General features: G+C 36.5%; 1 protein-coding gene across 2 annotated transcripts in view; it reads left to right on the top strand.

Moving 5' to 3' along the window:
* FARP1 (FERM, ARH/RhoGEF and pleckstrin domain protein 1) overlaps positions 1-20,357 on the top strand; it is a 353,198-nt gene that overhangs the window by 234,185 nt on the left and 98,656 nt on the right. For both annotated transcript variants that reach the window (XM_072622073.1, XM_072622072.1), the window contains exons 5-6: positions 1,567-1,645; positions 7,837-7,934. In XM_072622073.1, coding sequence (XP_072478174.1) covers positions 1,567-1,645; positions 7,837-7,934 — 177 coding nt within the window. The remainder of the gene's footprint in view (positions 1-1,566; positions 1,646-7,836; positions 7,935-20,357) is intronic.

Below are 20,357 nucleotides of genomic sequence, written 5' to 3'. Positions count from 1 at the left end.
TACACACACGTGCATGCACACACATACATGCACACATGCACACATATTTATTACTGGCATCTTGGAGGAGGAGAAAGTAAAGAAATTACTCATGAAACACATTTTAGCTCTCATATCCTATTGCCACCTCTAAATCTCATCTTTTTAAAAAGCCTATGAAGTTAAGGTGTGAAGAGTTAAATTCATGTTTTCTTAATATAAAGTGTATAAGTCTGTGGTGTGATTTTTTTTTTAATTGAAGCAACTCTCTGAGAGGAGGTCTATCTTCATACTCTCCTCTGAATTTGAATTTTGTGTTCAACTTTTCAAAAGTTAATTGAAGAAACTATGAATGTAGAAAATGAAATATGCTTATTCACTCATTTAGTTAGAAATTACTGGGATTGTTGAACAATTCCCTTATTTCACATGGGAATGTATGAAAGAGAACACACATTAATCCTTGTCCTAAGGATGTTTACAGTCTAGAAGTATTATAATCAAAACATTACATTTTTGTATGAAATAAAGATGGTTACTTTTTTAGTGTTGTAAAGGTGCCTATTTAATGAGCCCACATGAAATTCAGGATAGCAAAATCTCCATGATATACTTTCATTTCAGAAGTGATTTGCTCTTACTAGATGCATTGTAGTAACTCTTTTGAGGAATATTTGCTTTTTTTCCCTCTGTTTCATATGCTTTGATTTGACCCCACAGAGGGGTCATCTTATGGTTAGCATTAGCATCTACCTACCTTTGGTATTTCCTAAGCATCTGAGGAAGGAGACTGGTCATGAGTTAGCTCCCATGGAAATCATTAAGGGGAGTTAGAGTGTTTCACCCTTTGACTATATTAACTGTATGATATAGTGACTGAGATAGGAGGAAATATTCTGTGTTCACTTCCATAAGCCTACTTTCTGCTCTACTGTCTGCTCAACTTCTGATGAATTTATTACTGCTACACTATTCAATTTCTGTATTTAGAGTCTCTAGTTTAACTTTTCTGAAAATGCTTTACCCTTTGTTTATTGTATCTATGTCTAAAATTCTATATGTGATCACAGAAAATTAGAATCTAATGCCATACTTCTTGTGTCAGAAGAAAGCAGGACTAAATCTTTCCCATTTCTATCTCCCTTAGAGAATTTATGAAAGATTTTATTTACTGATAAGTATTTTGGTATGTGAATTCAGTCCCAACATTTAAAATCTTGGAACTGATGATATACTTCATGTGGTTTATACAACAAAACCCTAAACTGTGACCTGCTTTGCACAATGCATCCATTTACTCTTTTATGGCATAATTCAGAAAATAAAAATGTCCTATGTTTACATTTTAACAGCATGCCCTTTTTAACATACTTGACTGAATATTAAATCTTTTTAAAATAAATTTTTATAAATCAAGTTTATTTCAATTTTCATTTTATGTTCTTTCCTTTTTTATTTAAAACTGTTGTTTATTATAGAACTGGCAATCAGTAAATCATTTCTAGGACATTTTGTAAGCTCTCTTCACTTAAAAATCAAGGGTCCATATAGAGAACCTAAAGGTGATTTCTTTTCCATTTCTCTTAGGGCCAAAGCATGTTGTTGTTAAATTTGTGGTGAAATTCTTTCCACCTGACCATGCTCAACTTCAAGAAGAACTTACAAGGTTGGTATTTAAGTTATTCTCTTAGTGGCAATTGTATAGTTTTTATGGTATTTACTTGACCAACATTTGTTCTCATATTTAACCCACAATTTACATTTGAGAAATTTGCTCTTTTTTACCTGGTCTGCTTTCTGTAAAAATGATTTTAAGTGAATTAAATGTGATTAAACCTGGGATGTTTTACATCTGCTTCTTTCTTAAACATTTTTTATTATTGTTCTTAGACAATTATTGTTATTAAAACGATTCTAGTAATTCATTTCTAAGTCCCAGTGTAATCTCATTATCAATATAGTTGTAAAATGTATTAATGAGAATCAGGGTGGGTATAGTGAATAGAGATCTTGCCCCTGGAGTTCAGAAAGATCTAAGTCTCATCCCTGATATATACTGGCTGTGTGATGATATAAAGGTCATTTACCCTCCCAGTTCTGCAAGCAACTCTTTGAGACCATCAAGTTGCAGAGAAGGATATAGATTATTGGTAGAAGTTCTTCAATGGGAAATCCCTATATTGATGAATACACAAGTCTGGTTTTTTAAAACTGTCATTCTGCTTCAAAGCTTTAGAGTATCTGTCATTTTATCTACATGCATCCTACTTCCAGCAGTACAGATCTCTTCCCATCCATGAATGCCCTCTTATCCTGTGCTACTCTAATCTTTTATAGGAACCACCTAAAATACCTATTGATATCTTGGCACAGTGTATACTCCCTTCTCTAGAGATGAGTGGGTGTTGTCTTAAATATCAATATTCTCAATAATTTGTTTTTCCACTTATTAAAAAAGAGTAGGAACATTTGACCTATAAATTTCTCAGAATGTGTGAGCATGAAGCTGGCTGGCTAGGAGAATGTAAGCTGCTTTAGGACCAGGGCCATGAATAGCACTTACATAATCAATGAATATTTATTGATGAATGAAAAACGTAGTGGGGATAGTGCTTTTTAATTTTTTCTCAAGTGATTATCTGATTCACTATTATCAATTTATGACTAAAAAAGGTAACCATTAATGGACCCAAATCCTTGGCTTAAGACTCTTGATTTCATATCAGTCTGCTGAGGACTTTTTTGATTTTTGACAAAGCTCCCAATTTAGATGAGAGGTAGTAAAATTTAGTGAATACTATGGTGGATAATCACTTATGAAGACCTGAGTTCAAATCTCATCTCAGAAACTAATTGGTTGTGTGAACATCAGCCTATCTCTCTGAGCCTCCATCTTTTTGTTTTTAAAACTAGAAGAAGAAGAATGTCAATGGATGTCTTGTGATAAGTGAAATAATGTATGTCAAGAGCTTTGCAAAAACATTAATGTGCTATACAACTGGAAGCATTTTTTAAAATTACTATTATTTGGGGGGATAATTACCCTTTTAACAAGCCTCAGCTCATTCATTTTGAAAAAAAGTTTCCTACCAATTCCTACTGACAACTTAGTACACTTCACTGGCTTTGGTGATGATATATGACTTGTGATAAATAGTCAGCTGCTATAGTCATATGTAAGAGGTAGTCAGCAAGCTTTTATTAATCACTTACTGCATACCAGGCACTATGCTAAGCACCAAAGATACAAAGAAAGACAAAAAACAATCCATACGTTCAAGGAGCTTACACTGCAATGGAGGAGAGTACATGTAAATAACTCTTTGTGTGTGTGTGTGTGTGTGTGTGTGTGTGTGTGTGTGTGTGTGTATGATATACAGAGTAGACGGTAGGTAATGTCACAAATGAGTGAAAAAGTATTTTCTTATATTGGTTCAGTGAACCTTCTTTATTTTTCTTTTATTATTTTTTATTATTAATCTTTTAATTATTATTATTAGTTATTAATAAAAATAATCTTTTATTATTCTTTATTTTTCATTGTGTCCCTTGGTTGAGTTTTATGAGTTTTCGAAGGAAATTTATGTTCCATCCATTATTCTGTTCTTTTTGGTCACTTTTGAGCATTTTTTTGGGGGAAAGGAGAGGGAAAGAATCCAGTTCAGTGTGAATAGCTTTTTTTTTTTTAATAATTTTTCTTCTATTGAGTTTCTTGATTTAAACAATCTCGCATACCTTACTGTCATCAAACCAAACCTGCGTGAGTACTGTGCCAGTTTCTCTATCAGAACAGATAAGCATATGCTTTTCTATATTCTTAGCTGAAGGTATTAAGTTTACTCTCTTCCAGCTATCACTATGGCCATTAAAAAAAATTTCCCATGAGAAAATTCCTCTAGTACAGTGTGAAATAAAACTCATCTAAAATTTCTGATCTATTAAAATCTGATGACAGCAACCAACTGGTGTTATAAGGTAAATAACATCTGCTCAGTCTCTTGAAATGTACTGAGAGTCAGTCAGAGCTGCCACACTGCCAAATTCCCACATCAGCAAAATCAGACTGTAAAGCAATTAAGATATAACCTAATTTCTTATTATGAGGGGTTCATGATGCTTTCAGTGTCTCAGAATATGGACTATATTATAACTAAGGAGGCATTGGAGTTGCGCTGAATATGAACTCTTCTAATTGTGCCACTAATCTAAAAGGGAAAACAGAAAAAATACATATATAAAACTTTTTTTACTTTTAGAAGCTCATTTTTTCCCTCAGTTTGGAACTCTGAGTCATTTATTCTCTGGTGACCAGCCTTGGCATATTTCTATGTGCAAAGTATCTTTTCTTTCTGTCACAGGGAGCATATTTCCCCTAAAAACAGTCACTGATCCCCTCTCCAGCTGGCTATGAATTTCCTTGTGAATGGGATGGATACTATTTGAAGTGACTGTTGCAGCTTGCTGACAGATTGAAGCATCAAGTGTTTGCTGTTGTTCCTTCAGACTAGCAGAGGAGTTAGGAATTTCTTCTGTGAAATACACATACCAAAAAAAAATGAGACAGAAATTAGATAAGGATTCCCAAGAGAAGATAATTAAAATAGAAATGTAAAAAGGAAAGCATCAAAATCAGTGTTACTACAACTGTTAGATTCCCTCTTTCCTACTCAAATTAGGTAGAAAAGGCAATTCTGAGCTATTTTCACGAACCAAACCTGCCATTTAAGGTTTAATTCCTTTGTAATGACATATTATCATTGTGTTTTCAGGGTAATTTTGGCAAACTTCAGAATATGATATTGTACAAACCAACAAAAATAACCCTCGGTACTTAGTTCTGATTGTGTCAGAATCAGTTAGCAAATGTTTATTCAATACTTACATCCTAAGCACTAGGAATACAACTGGGAGATAGTCTCTGTCCTCAAGGAACTTTATATTCTGTTGGGGGGAGATAAGTGAGTGTAAGGATATATTCAAAATAAATATAAAATGTTGGTTAAGGGAAGACAGATCAACAGCTAGATGAATAAGGAAAGGAAAACCTTCAATCTAAAGTCCTGAGGATTTTGTTTTTTTCTTTAGTGTCAAAAATGCCTTCAAGTTACATGGGAAATAATAATGATCTCCTTGAGGAACCTTTAGAACTACTGGTTTCATTAAGAAGAATATTTTTACCTGCAATCAAAGTTCCGTGAAAAAGATCAGAGCAGGAGAAATACCTGCCAATGCCCCAGACAGTAGTGGTCTCCAGGCAGCCTGCCACAGCCCTATGGTATTCCCTAGCTTGGTCACCCCATTGCCTACATTGGCCAGAATACTCCACCTGTGGTAGAGCATTCCAAGTTCCTGTTGGTTTGATCAGCCATAGTCAGATACACTGTGACTTGAATCTAACATAGTGGTGTCACTTGCTCCTCTTTGAAAATGAAGGACATCAGCCAACCAACTATTTATACCCTGACTCTATAGAAATCCAAGTCTTAGTACTATGTCAGACTCAAAACCCTGCAGAGAAGGGAACTTATGAGTTTTGATATATATTTGTGGAGAACACTATACAACTTAGAGATTAGTGATTATTATTTCATGTTGGGCAAGAATCTTATAGTGTCTTAAACCAAACAAGAAGAATCACCAGAAAGTTGGGCTGGAGAAGAGTATGGAGAAGGAATGGAAATTGTTTGCTTTAGTCTTGAAAAAGGCACCTGGTCCTCTAAAAAGGTATGCGTTCAAACCCAAATAGCACTTACAGCCCACATAATGACCATTTCCAAAGATCAGCAAAGCCTGTGATTCTCCCCATGGATCTTTTCCTGATTACTTATTTATATAAACATAAGGAGTATGTTTTTGGAATAGTAATGCTATAGTATTTGAAATTTCAGTACAATAAGGTCCTCTGCTTTTTATTTGAAAAAAAAAAGTGAATTTCAACATCAAAATGGTGGGGTTTTTTTTAAATAAATGAAGTAATCATTGTCTAAAAAAGAGATTACACCATATTGTATACTTCTTCCTTCCCCTTTGTATCTCTGAACTATAGAAATAGCACTATATGTAATACTGAATTTACTTTATTCATATCCTATTTTTTCTCTTGCTCCTTTCTTAATAGATAGAATCTTGGGCAGAGGCTATGTGTGTATATCTCTGTAAAATGTTGCTAGGGGAAATTTTAAGAACTACGCTTGCATCTTAAATTTCTATCTCAAAGGCCTTGGGGCACACTTAATAATGGGCATTTATAAGATATTATTTCAAGTCTTTGTTGACGTTATTGAAGGAACAAATCATGGAGAAGAAGCCCATCTTCTTTATCTCGGCAGGTAGCCACCAATGATGACTAAATAGGCATTATGGCAGATGGGCATCAGAGCCCTAAAAGTGACAGCATGGTCCTAAATGCTATCCTCTAAGGGAAGCATTTCTTGTGGAGAGAGGGTCAGTCATCCCTACCAGCTTCTAAACAACTGCCACTCACAGGAGCAGGTAAGACAGTCTAGCTGAAGCAATAGGTCACCCTGAAGGAGAGACAGGGGGCAATACATACCAGGTGAATGAAATCACCACCACAACGTTGACCACCATCTTCTCTCAGGTGTCAGTGGAGACAGACTCAGGAACCTTGGAAATAGCCATGCTTCTACCACGTTCTCTTTAGCCCTCATCCTGGGAAACAAGACCTGTGAAGATGCAGATGTTCCTGTAGGTATAAGAGCTTCAGCTACTGAAGACTCAAAAAAGAAAGTCATTGCCACCAAAGCCCTTAAAGCTGTCAAGTCATTCAGCATTAGAAATTGATTTTTATAAATAGAAACTACATTAGAGAAGAGACCTGGAACTTCTAAGACCTCATAACTTTTCCATCTGATTTGAGCTGAAAGCTTCCATACATACTGTCTCCCCATTAGAATGGGAGCTCTTTGAGAACAGGGACAGTCCGACATTTCTGTTTGTATCCCCATTGCTTTGTACATAGAAAGTCCTTGATAAATGCTTATTCCTTCCTTCCTCCCATCCTTCTTTCCTTTCATCCTTCCTTGCATCCTTCCTCTCATCCTTCCTTCCTCCCTCCCTCCCTTCCTCCCGTCTTTCCATTCTTCCTTCCTTTCTTCCTTCCTTTCTCCCTTTCTCCTCCCTTCCTTTCTTCCTTCTTTCCTTCCTTATTATAATTTCTGTTACCATTTTCTAAACTATTTGGGGAATAATCCTATAGAAGGTGACTATACTGCTTAGGACTATAACTGTCAAAATCTAACACAATTACTTCTCATTTTTAAAAAATTTATTATGTTGCTAACTCAATATATTTTTTCTCAAGAAAATATGGGGTAGCAGTGAACCTGACTCAACCTTGTGCCAGTTATTTCACTTCTTAGAGTCTCTGTTTCCTGGTCTGTAAAATAATATTTGTACAAGATTATCAGGATCAAATGAGATGGAATATAATTCTGTATCATGGCTCTTGAACTGGAAGGGACTTGAGAGGCCATCTAATCCAACCCCTCATTTTATAGATAGGAAAACTGAGATCTGAGGAGATTAAATGGCTTTCCTAAGGTCACACAGGTAGTAAGTGTTAGAGGAAGAATCACAGAGAAGCATGTAAATATAAACTTTTATTTTCAGGTGAGGTGGATATTCATGTTGTCATTTACTCATATATGGAATCTAATTATAATGAATATCAAGTCTAAATTATTCTTTGTTTTGGGTTTGTCCTTTAAACCTGGATTTTTTCAGTTTTTCCTTGGTTTCTAACTGTGCGGAGGACTTGTTGCCAAGGGAGAGTCTAATCTTAGTGTCTCTTTTCCTGGATTTGGCTGATTCCTGTGTTCTCTTCTGTGTTTGCAGGTACCTGTTTGCTCTGCAGGTGAAGCAGGACTTGGCTCAGGGCAGGCTAACATGTAATGAAACCAGTGCTGCACTCTTGATCTCGCACATTGTACAATGTAAGTCTTATTCTTTTTCATTTAAAAAATTAGATAGAGTAGGAAATGACCCAGGAGTTAGGCACATAAACCATCATGCTCTTCCTGTACTGCCTCTATAGGGATGAGAAAGAGACAGACAGACAGACATTATTATCGCAAATGAATAAAATGAAGCATTGAAGTATCAAATCTATATTCTTATGTTTCTTTGATTTCTATGGACTGTGCCCCATCATTGTCTGAAAAATGACAAATAGCTTGTGTTATTTGACTTGGTCCTTGTTTTAGTATTGATATTAATGATCATAACCATTATTAAACCAAAGACTACCACCAGTTCATCCTCTTGTTTTATGCTGCCTAAAGTAAAACAGGACATTTAGAATGACAGATTGAAACTCAGTGATTTGTGAAGTGAGGTATTTTAACTAGCCTTTATCTAGAAATATTAGAAATGAGATTATGACCATTCTCATTCAAATCTACTGAGAATCCATCAGAGCAGTTTTTAATCAGACAACTTTAAATCATAGTTATTTGAAGTGGAATGTGTGCCTTCTGTTTTGGGGAAGGTCACTTTATGAAAAATCAAATGTGAAGCATTTAAACTATGCCAAAAGAAGCTCAAAGTTGTGTTATCATTTTTAATTACCTTTGTATAAAAGGTAGTGCTCTGTTCAGCACTGCCAAATAGAAATTACTTGCCCAGTTAAGAAGCTTGTCTTGGTTCTAGAGAGTAACATCTTTGTCAGTCATGGGGAAAACTCATTGTTTTTATCCAATAAGGTGATATTTGAAAGAACTTTCCTTCTTACCTTGCCTTTAGGCAGTTGCTGACACATCTGTTCACTTAAATTGTCTTCTACTTTCTGTCAGTCAGCCAGTATTTATTTGACACTAACTGTATTTAGTGGATTCTAGGTTCTTTCCCTTTTTTGTTTAGAGAAGTCATGAAAACAAACACAGCCATATCAGGGACTTACTGTGTGACTTATGGTTTGAGATTTGGTAACATTTTGTGTTTCAGAAATAAATTTATTCCACCTTTTATGTGCCAGTCACATGTGTATTGTAATAGAAATGGAATGTTTTAGTACAAAGTGTATTCCCCTCCCTCTGTTTTGGCATTCCCTCAGCTCAAATGATTTATTATTCTTCCTATATAATGTGAAGTTTGAAAACATGACTTGCTTATCTAAGTAGGAACTCCATGAAAAATTACTGAAGCATCTTTTTTCTTTTTTTTTTTCTTTTTGGATGAGAATAAAGCTTACAGTGGTGGGGTGGGGAAGGGAGAAGAATATTCTCTGCATTCCACTTGGATTTTATATTTTTTTCTCTGAAAGGAGTTCTAAATTATTTTTCCATGGCTCTAGAAAGACTTCCATGCATTTCATTCATCTGAGAAATAACTACCTAAATTTTTTTTCATTGTCAACACAGAATTCCTAAGTATTATTTTAATACAATGAAGCTCACTTATATTTATAAAAACTGAGAATTCACAATGGTCCAGAGAACCTTTTGTCTTCTTTCCCCTCTCTATTTATCTTCTAAGGATCCAAAATGGTGCTAAAAATCTCTCATATATCTTGAATTCTCTAAAGGAAATGACATTTTGGGGTTGCAAGGTCCTTATGTTTCTGTATATTTGCCATATGGTCATTAGAAATATATATTTTCTAACCTGTTATTATTATTGAGAATCTAGAGCCTAACTGTAGTATAAGATGACATCCTTTGCCATTCAAAAATATAGAATCATTTAAAAGAAAAAATCCTCAATGAAAATTTATCTGATTGGTTTAAATTGTTAGATGCTCCATTCATTTTTGCTAAGATGGAGGGTGCCTATAAATGCATGGCATAATCCCATAAGAATATAAAGCTCATCCTGAGAGGAAACTGGCAAAAAAAAAAAAAGCTAATAAAAATTAAAAGACAAAAACCTATATTGCTTGAAAGAGGAGAATCTAGAAGAAAACTGGACTGATGTTCCTGGTATGTTGAAATGATGATAACCCATGATTTGGAGAAGGGTGAGTGCTCACTTATAATTTTCCTATTCTTTTCTCTGCCAAAGAAAATGACTTTTGGATTAGAAAGGGCAGAACCAAAATGACCATTAAGGATAAGTGAAGAGGTAACAAGAGAGTACCTATGGAACTTGATGAATTCAGTTGATCAGTTTCCAAAGAATTGCATCCCCAGCTCAAAAGAACTGGCAGAGGTGATTGTTACTACATCAGTATTTCTGGAACACAGATAGAACTGTGCCATGCTCTCACTCAAACATCTTCGATGGCTTTCTTGTGCCTCTATAATAAAATTCAAAATTCTCATCCTGACTTTTAAAGCTCCTATTTTTCCAATTTCATATTACACAGCTTCACACACTCTCCAGTTCAGACAAGTTGGTCTGCTGGCTGTTTGCCATAGATATGATATTTCATCTCATGTACCCATTCCTTTCCATAAATGGTCCCCATGTCTGGAATCCTTTCGCTCCTCACTTAATCCCTGGCTTCTTTCAAAGTACGGCTGAAGTGCTGTCTCCTACATAAGACTTTCCTTCATCATTTCCCAGTTATTAACACTCTCTGCCTCTTATAATTTTATCCCTCTGCACATATTTTGTATGTACTTTTATACACATTTTATTCCATCTCTATCCCCCCCAGCAGGAGGGAAACCACTTTTAGTGTATTTTTTCCCCTTTGCCTCCCCAGTGCCCTACCCACTGTCATGCTCACTTAATAAATGTTTGCTGAATTGAGTTGAGTTGCTGAGCCAACATCTCTGATAGTAAAAAGATTGTAAAGAAAAGTGAGGTCTAGCAGGACTGGAAAAGGCAATTGCTCCCAATTTCAGGAAGGGAATAATAATAAGAGTTGGTAACATTTATGGAGTACTTGAGGAAGAGGCCATTGAGTTAATTTTTGAATCTTGGCAAAATTCTAGAATATATCATTAGAGAAACCAAGAGGTAACATGCTTTCATCAAGAACAGGCTTATTTTAACATTAATTTTCTTTCATTTTTTTGACAGAAAAACTAGACTTGTAGGTTAGGGGGATGCCAAAGCCATAGTTTACTTTGGTTACATGAAAGCTTGGGAAAAAGTTTCTCCATGCTATTCTTGTGGAAAAGATGAAGCAATGTTGGCGATGACGTCTTACAACGTTGGCTTTTGAAAGAAGGCCCAGAGATTATTCATTGATGCCTCCACCTTCCAGGGATCTGTGATAGTTAACATTTTTCTCTGTATGCTGATTCAGATCTTTATGAATGACTTCAATAAGGCATAGATGGATGTTTACAAAACTTGCAAATAGCAAGAAACTGTAACAAATAGCAAACACATTGACAGATTGAGGATTTAAAAAATTTTAACAAACTGGAACATTGGGCTGGATTTAAAAAGACAAATTTCACTAAAAATAAATGCCAATGGGCATTATTCCAACTGTATATCTCACAGGCATCTTAGTTTGCCTCAAATCTTACTGTTGGGCTAAAGAAAAATCAACTTCATGAAAAGAATGGAGGAAGCATAGTTAGACTTGGAAAAGTTCTGAAAGTTTTAATGCATTGTAGACTGAATATGCTATGCTAGCTAAAATTACTAAGGTATATTGTACATATATAACCTATTTCAGATTGCTCGCCATCTTGGGGTGGGGGTCAGGAGAGAGTGAAAAATATGTAACTCAAAATCTTTCTAAAAATAAATGTTGAAAATTGTCTTTATGTGTAATTGGAAAAAAATAAAATACTATTAAAAAAAAACCAGAATCCAAAAATAAAATTGCTGATATAATTTTAGGCTTCTCTGAGAAAGTGTCCATGATAATCTTCTTGTACTTTGCTATTGAGTATTATGGTCAGTTCTGAGTGAAAAGCACATTCTATTAAAAAATGTGTTTATCAGCTGAGCAGGTGAGCATCCATTAGAAGATGGTGAATGGCTTTGAAATTTGTTGGAGGAATGAGGACTTTTAACATGGAGACAAGAAGCCTTTGGATGTTGGTGAGGGGGAAGATATCTTTCTTTGAAGAATTATTACTTACAAGAGGAATTAAAACTTCCCTTTGACCTGAAGGGACATATTTAAAAACAGTGATAGGAGTTACAGAAAGGTATATTTAGGTTTAATGCTAGGGAAAATCTCCTGTTAGAAAGCTGCCTTGGGGAATAGGGAGTTTCTACCATATTGTTTGGTAGTTTGTAGGTTGAATTCTTTTATGGGTATGAATTGCACCAAGGTGATCCTTGTTGTGTAATCCAAATCAGATTCCATGAATTATCACTTTGTTTTATGTTTCAAATTCTGTTTTAAGACTGGTCATTAAAATCTGAATAATTAGCATTGGCGATTATTTCAAAGTTTCATCTCTTAATCCTCCTTAGTGGCGATTCCAAACCTCTCTTCTAGCTTGCCTCACCCTCTCACCTCCATTGATGCTTTACTGATTAAAATAGAAGTCATTTGCCACAAACTCCCCCTTCTCTGCATCTCAAAATTCCTTAGCATCTTTCTGCATCCACTTCTTTATTCTCATCTTTCATACAGAGGTGGTCCTTCTCCTAAAGGCAGAACTCTCTTATGTATTTGATCATATCTCCTTCTGTCACTTGTTGGCATACCACCCTTTAATCATCTGCCACTAATCTTCCTTCTCTCCATTTCCACTGGTTTCTTCTTGGCTGTATACTGATGCCCTGTTCTCCATGTCCTTCAGAAATTCATACTAGACCTAACTCCCCATACCAAACTAGCATGCTATATTTCTCCTTCCTTTCACAGCCAAACTCATAGTAAAAGCTGTCTACATTCTTTGCCTCTACTTCCTCTCTATGCAGTCATCCATTTCTTTTTGTAGCTTGGCTTCATATCTCAATATCTTCATACTTCATATCTTAACTGAAACTACTCTCTCCTAAGTTATCAATACCCTCTTAATTGTAAAATCCAATGGCCTTTTCTTATCCTTTATCCTTTCTGGCCTCTCTGCAGTATTTGGCCTTTACCTCTGGGATTTTGTGGTCTTACTTCTCCTCCTACTTGTCCAACTGCAGCCTCTCATTCTACTTTGCTGGGTCATCCTTCGTGCCCTTCCTCCTAATGACGGGTGTCCCCTAAAGCTCTTTCCCAGACATCTTTTCTCTTCCTTCCTTCCTTCATAATCTCTTTCTTGGTGAGTTCACAAAGAAAGAGAATAAATATATTTAATCAATTCCCACAGTCAAGTTATCATCTTCTCGTTATGCTAGAACCATATATCCAATTCTAGCCTTTCTCCTGAGCTCCATTTTCACATTACCAATTCTTTATTGTACATTTCAAATTGTATATCCTGCAGCCATTTCAAATCCATCACATCCCAAACAGAATTTACCACTTTTCCCCAAAGCCTATCCCTCTTCCAAATACCTATTTCTGCCAAAGGTGGCCATCATCCTTGCAGTCACCCAGATTTGTAGGCTTAAAATTCTTCTCAGCTGTTCATTTTCCCTCATCTCTGTTTATCAAATAAATTGCCAAGTCTTGTTAATTCTTCTTATACAGTATCTCTCACATTTATCTCTTTTACTATTCACATGTCTACTACCTTAATTCAGTTTCATGACAAAAACCATATAAGTATTTCCCACTGGCGTTCTCTCCTACCGCCAGTTCATACTACAGAGGTACTGAAGTATTATTTTTTGTTAAAAATATTTTTTGGGGTTGTATTCTTAAAGCACAGATCTGGGCATGTTACTCCACTGCTCAACAAATCCTCGTGGCTCTCTATTGCCTGTAGGGCAAAATACAAACTTCTCTGTTTGGCATATAGCATCCTTTATAATCTGGCTTCAATTTATCTTTCTAGCCTTATTATACCATACTTAACCATTACATACTCTCTCACTTAGTCAAACTGGCCCTTTCCTGTCTTCCACACATAATATTCCTTTAGCTGTATTGATCCCTTTGCACAGGCAAAAATGTCTAACAGACACTCCCTCCTTACTGCACTTCTTAGAATCCTAGCTCCCTACAAAGCTTATTAGATCAAAAATATCATCTTCTACATGAGACCTTTCTGCTTTCCACATCTACTTAGGTCTCCACCCTACATCACCCAAATTGACCTTATATTTACTTTATGTACACTCAGCATCTGCTTATATGTACACACGTTGTTTTCTGTGATAGAATATGAGTTCGTTGGGAGCAGGAACTATTTATTTTTGACCTATCCCGAGCACGAAGTACAATAGGTTCTTAGCAAATGCTTTTTGATTCATAGTCAAATACCTGTGACTGAAATATATTTTTTCCTATTCCCTCTACCATTTACAAAATAATCTTCTAGACTAAATTCATTACTAAGTTACTTCTCAACTTGGAATAAAGAAGTTCCAGGTTCAGATCCACCCTTTGACACTTAATAGTTTATTATTTGTCCATGGAACAAGTCAGTAAACTTCTTTAAACCTCAGTTTCCGTTTCTGTAAAGTGAAGATAATAATACCCATAGTGCTTATCTTCCAGTGTTGTTGTGAGACTCAGATGAGCTAAAGTATGTGAAGTGCTTTGCAGGACCTTAAAACACTGGGCATTTTAGTTATCATAATCATCATTATTATGTTTTTATGTGTTCTTTACTGAAGAGATCATAGTTAATTCTTTTTCCTACAGTATCAAAGTTTCCTACCTTTGTGTGGTTGTAGTATCTTTTCTGTAATATTTAATATCTGAATTTCAGTAAAGTATGATTTTTATCATCTGTTAAATACAGTTTTTTGCTAATAGAAGGAAGAGATAGCAATGTAAATAATGAAATAGGACTAAGCTCTGAGGTGTAATGAATGAGTTAATTTCTGCCTTTGAGTTATCTGCTACAAAATGATAGTCCAAAAGAATCCTTGTGAAAATTTCTCATTTAGCAAAACCTAATTTTATAAAGCCCTGTGGCAGCAAAAAAATGGAACTGTGTTATCTGTATGAAACAAGATAATTTATGTGGCATGTGTATTATAAATAAAAAGTTTTAAGACATTTCAGTAGAAAAAACTTTCTGTTGTTTAGGGCAGCTAGGTGGCAGAGTGGATAGAGCGCATGGCTTGAAATTAGAAAGATTCATCTTACTGAGTTCAGATCTGCCCTTGACCCTGGCTATGTGACCTTGGGCAGGTCACTTAACCTTGTTTGCCTCAGTTTCTTTATTTGTGAAGTAAGCTGGAGAAGGAAGTGGCAAACTACTCCAGTATCTTTGTCAAGAAAACTCCTAAAGGGTTCTGGAAGAATTGGACATAAATGAAATGACTAAACAACAAATTATCTGTATGTGCATAGAAAACAAGAAGATATGCTAATTCAGGGTAGGAAATGTATCATTTTCTGATCCTTGTATTTCACAGGTTAGCTTGTTTCCTGATACATGGTGGGTGCTTTCATTAAATGTTTGGTGATTGATCAAAAAAAGCAAATTTCTAAGGAAAATTCAGGGAGGGAAAACTGAGATAAGAAAACAAGTTTAGGCTCATTCTGGAAGTAGAGGACCTGAGTTTGAGTCCCACCTCTTGTATCTGCTAGCTTCACAATCTTAAGGTTATTTAATATCTTAAGGTTATTTAATATTAATAATATTTAAGGGGGGGCGGAGCCAAGATGGCGGAGTGAAAGCAACGACTCACCTAAGCTCCTGGAAAAACTCCTCTGGATATATCTGGGGGGAGAGTCTGACCAGACTTTGGAGGTGTAGAATCCAGTGGGAGACGGACTTTGACAGATTCGGAGCCCAGGCTGGACTGGAAGGTCCACGGGAGGGATCTGTTCCGCGGGGGTAAGACCCCGGCGCACAGCGCAGCGCGGTCGGCGCGGCAGGGCGGAGGCGACCCGAGGGGCCCGAGAGTGGCGGGCGAGACCAGCGGAGCAGGAGATAAGCCAGGCCGAGCCAACGATATCAGCGCAACAGCCTTTGAAATCTTCAGCCTAAAGACGGGACTTCAGTGGGTCACTACTTGAACATCCAGGAGCTGGGATGCCGGAGTGATCAGTAAGTGCTCTCCCCTCCCCCCCGATGACCGTGAGGGAACCATAAAATTCTTCCCCAGATTGATCCTGGATCAGTGGGAGCAGCAGAAGGGGGCGGGTGGTCTCATAACACCAGAGGCTGGAGAGGTGGCAAAGGGGGATTCTTCCTACCGTGGTGGAGGCTATCTGGAGGGACAGACGACCCAGGGCAGAGAAAAATTCGCACTGAGACCCAAGCAAGCCTCAGCCCGGGAGACGAGCCCCAGGAGGGGCGGGAACACACATTAGCCTCTAGGCGTGCCCCAGCCCTCCAGGGGAAAAGGGAAGACAATAGGGAAGCTGGGATCACCATCCCCAGACCTTGCCTTTGCCTCAGGCCCGCTGAGGAGATATCCTGAGAACAGACCACACCTCCCACACACCTATCAAGCTAAACCCAGGGTTGATCTGGGAAACAACAACAACAACAACAACAACAAAAAGCCTGCTTTTAGCCTAGACAAACATCAACTCAACTTAAAAGATCTGTATCTTCTGACTGAAAGAACCAAAAGCTACAACACTCAGCCAACATCATCAATCGGAAAAAGCAGACGAAAAGTGAAAAAACCATAGAATCTTTCTATGGGGATAAGGACCAAAACACAAACACCAAAGAGGTTAGAGCTGAGACTGTACTTCCATCTGAAACCTCAGATGGGACTATGAATTTCTCGCAAGCACAACTAGATTACCTGGAACGTCTGAAGAAGGATATAAAAGAAAAACTGGCCAATGATTTTAAAACCATAAAAAAAGAATTCACTGATGAGAACATCAATCTGAAAAAGAAAATTGAAGAAATGGAAAAGGAAGTTCAAAAATTAACTGGAGAGAATAATTCCCTAAAAGGAAGAGTTAATCAAACGGAAAAGGAAACTCAAAACCTAATAGGGAAAATTGATCAGATGGAAAAGGAAACCCAAAACCTAACTGGGAAAATTGGTCGAATGGAAAAAGAAGTACAAAAATTAAATGGAGAAAATAGCTCCTTAAAGGGAAAAATTGGCCAGATGGAAAAGGAGATGCGAAAGCTAACTGAAGAAAACAATACGATCAAGATTAGAATTGGGCAAGTAGAAACTAATGACTCAATGAGGCAACAAGAGTCAGTCAAACAAAATCTAAAGAATGAAAAGATGGAAGAAAATCTAAAATATTTAATTGGAAAAACAACTGACCTGGAAAATAGATCCAGGAGAGAAAATCTAAGAATTATTGGCCTGCCAGAAACCCATGATGAAGAAAAGAGTCTGGACAATATCTTCCAGGAAATCATCAAGGAAAACTGCCCAGAAGTACTAGACTCAGAGGGCAAAATAGTCATCGAAAGAATCCACCGTTCCCCACCGGAAAGGGATCCCAAACTCAAAACCCCAAGAAATATAGTTGCCAAATTCCAGAGCTGTCAAGTGAAGGAGAAAATACTACAAGCAGCCAGAAAGAAACAATTTAAATATCAAGGTCACACAGTCAGGATCACACAGGACCTTGCAGCTTCTACATTAAAAGATCGAAAGAATTGGAACCCAATATTCCGTAAGGCAAAGGAGTTGGGACTCCAACCGAGGATCAACTACCCAGCAAAGTTCAGCATAACATTTCAGGCAAGGAGAAAGTCATTCAACGAAATAAGGGATTTCCAGAGCTTCCTGACCAAAACACCAGAACTCAATAGACAATTTGATCTTCAAATGCAGGTCTCCAGAGAATCATAAAAAGGTAAACAGAGGGGAAAAAACAAAAACAAAAACTTGCAACTCAATTAGGGCAATCTGTTTACCTCCCTGTAAGGGAAGATGATACCTGTTAATCTTGAGAACTGTGCAGCTATTATGATAAAAGGGATATATGTAGAGGGAACGGGCATAAAGTAAATGATGTCATGTCAAAAATATGATTTAAGTATGAGAAGGGAATGTAATAGGAGGTGTGGAAAGGGGGAAGCAGAAAATGGCAAATTATATCACAGGAAGAAGTACAAAACTATAGTAGAGGGAAGGAGGGGAGGGAGATGAGCATTGTTTGAGAGGTACTCTCATCTGATTTGTTCAAAGGAGGGAACAATAACCTTAAGCAGATAATCCTAACTAGCTCTATAGGTAGTAGGAGGGGAAGGGGGAAGAAAGGGGAGGGTGGCTAAAAGGGAGGAAAGAAGCAATAAGAGTAAAGGGGACTAAAAGGGAGGGGGGCTAAAAGAAGGAGGGGAAGGCTGCAGGAGGAGGGGGAGAAAAGTGAATACTATTGAGGAGGGGAAGGGAGACGGGAGAGTTAAAAGCACAAATGGTGGGAAAGAGGGTGGAGGGAAATACACAGATTGTAATCATAACTGTGAATGTGAATGGGATGAACTCTCCCATAAAACGGAGACGGATAGCAGAATGGATTAAAAGCCATAATCCAACAATATGCTGCTTACAAGAAACACATTTGAAACGGGGGGATACACATAGGATAAAGGTCAAAGGATGGAGCAGAATATATTGTGCTTCAGCTCATGTAAGAAAGGCAGGAGTAGCAATCCTAATCTCAGACAAAGCAAAAGCAGAAATAGATCTAATCAAAAGGGATAAGGATGGAAACTATATCCTACTAAAAGGCACCATAGACAATGAAGCAATATCATTACTAAACATGTATGCTCCAAGTGGTACAGCATCCAGATTCTTAGAGGAGAGGTTGGGGGAGTTGAAGGAAGAAATTGATAGCAAAACTGTACTAGTGGGGGACCTCACCTCCCCCTCTCTGAACTCGATAAATCCAACCTCAAAATAAACAAGAAAGAGGTTAAGGAGGTAAATAAAACTCTGGATAAGGTAGATATGATAGATCTTTGGAGAAAATTAAATGGGAATAGAAAGGAATATACCTTTTTCTCAGCGGTACATGGAACATTTACAAAAATTGACCATGTACTAGGACATAAAAATCTCACAATCCAGTGCAGAAAGGTAGAGATAATCAATTCATCCTTTTCAGATCATAATGCATTAAAAATTACATGTAATAAAAGGCCATGGAAAGAGAAACCAAAAATCAATTGGAAACTAAATAATCTAATTCTAAAGAAGGATTGGGTTAAAGAAGAAATCATAGAAACAATCAACAACTTCATTCAAGAGAATGACAATAGTGAGACAACATACCAAAACTTATGGGACACTGCAAAAGCAGTTATTAGGGGAAGTTTTATATCTCTGAATGCTTACATAAATAAAATAGAGAAAGAGGAGATCAATGACTTAGGCTTGCAGTTGAAAAAGCTAGAAAAAGAACAAATTGAAAATCCCCAAGTAAATACCAAATTAGAAATACTGAAAACCAAAGGAGAGATTAATAAAATTGAAATAAAGAAAACTATTGAATTAATAAATAAAACCAATAGTTGGTTTTATGAAAAAACTAATAAAATTGATAAACCTTTGGTTAATCTGATCAAAAAAAAGAAAGAAGAAAACCAAATTACTAACATTAAAAATGAAAGGGGTGAACTCACCTCCAATGAGGAGGAAATTAAAACAATAATTAGAAACTACTTTGCCCAACTTTATGCCCACAAATTCGACAATCTAAACGAGATGGATGAATATTTTAAAAAATACAAATTGCCCAGATTAACAGAAGAGGAAGTTGAATACTTAAACAACCCCATCTCAGAAAAAGAAATTGAACAAGCCATCAATGAACTCCCTAGGAAAAAATCTCCAGGGCCAGATGGATTCACAAGTGAATTCTATCAAACATTTAAAGAACAGTTAATTCCAATACTACATACACTATTCTTGAAAATTGGGGAAGAAGGAGTCCTCCCAAATTCTTTCTATGATACAAATATGGTTTTGATACCCAAACCAGGAAGAGACAAAACAGAGAAAGAAAATTATAGACCAATTTCCCTAATGAATATAGATGCAAAAATTTTAAATAAGATTTTAGCAAAACGAATACAGCATCTTATCACGAGATTAATACATTATGATCAGGTAGGATTCATACCAGGACTACAGGGCTGGTTCAATATTAGGAAAACTATTAGCATTATCGGTCACATCAACAACAAAGCTAACAAAAACCACATGATTATCTCAATAGATTCAGAAAAAGCTTTTGACAAAATACAACATCCATTCCTACTAAAAACATTGGAGAACGTAGGAATAAAGGGAACTTTCCATAAAATAATAAGCAGTATCTATCTAAAACCTTCAGCAAGCATTATATGCAATGGGGATAAGCTAGATGCATTCCCAATAAGATCAGGGGTGAAACAAGGTTGTCCATTATCACCGCTATTATTCAATATGGTACTAGAAATGTTAGCTGTAGCAATTAGACAAGATAAAGATATTCAAGGAATTAGAATAGCCAAAGAAGA

Source organism: Notamacropus eugenii, chromosome 6, assembly GCF_028372415.1.
Source record: "Notamacropus eugenii isolate mMacEug1 chromosome 6, mMacEug1.pri_v2, whole genome shotgun sequence".
NCBI lineage: Eukaryota > Metazoa > Chordata > Mammalia > Diprotodontia > Macropodidae > Notamacropus > Notamacropus eugenii.
Note: the sequence above shows the minus strand (reverse complement) of the source record. Positions and strands in the feature narration are given on the sequence as shown.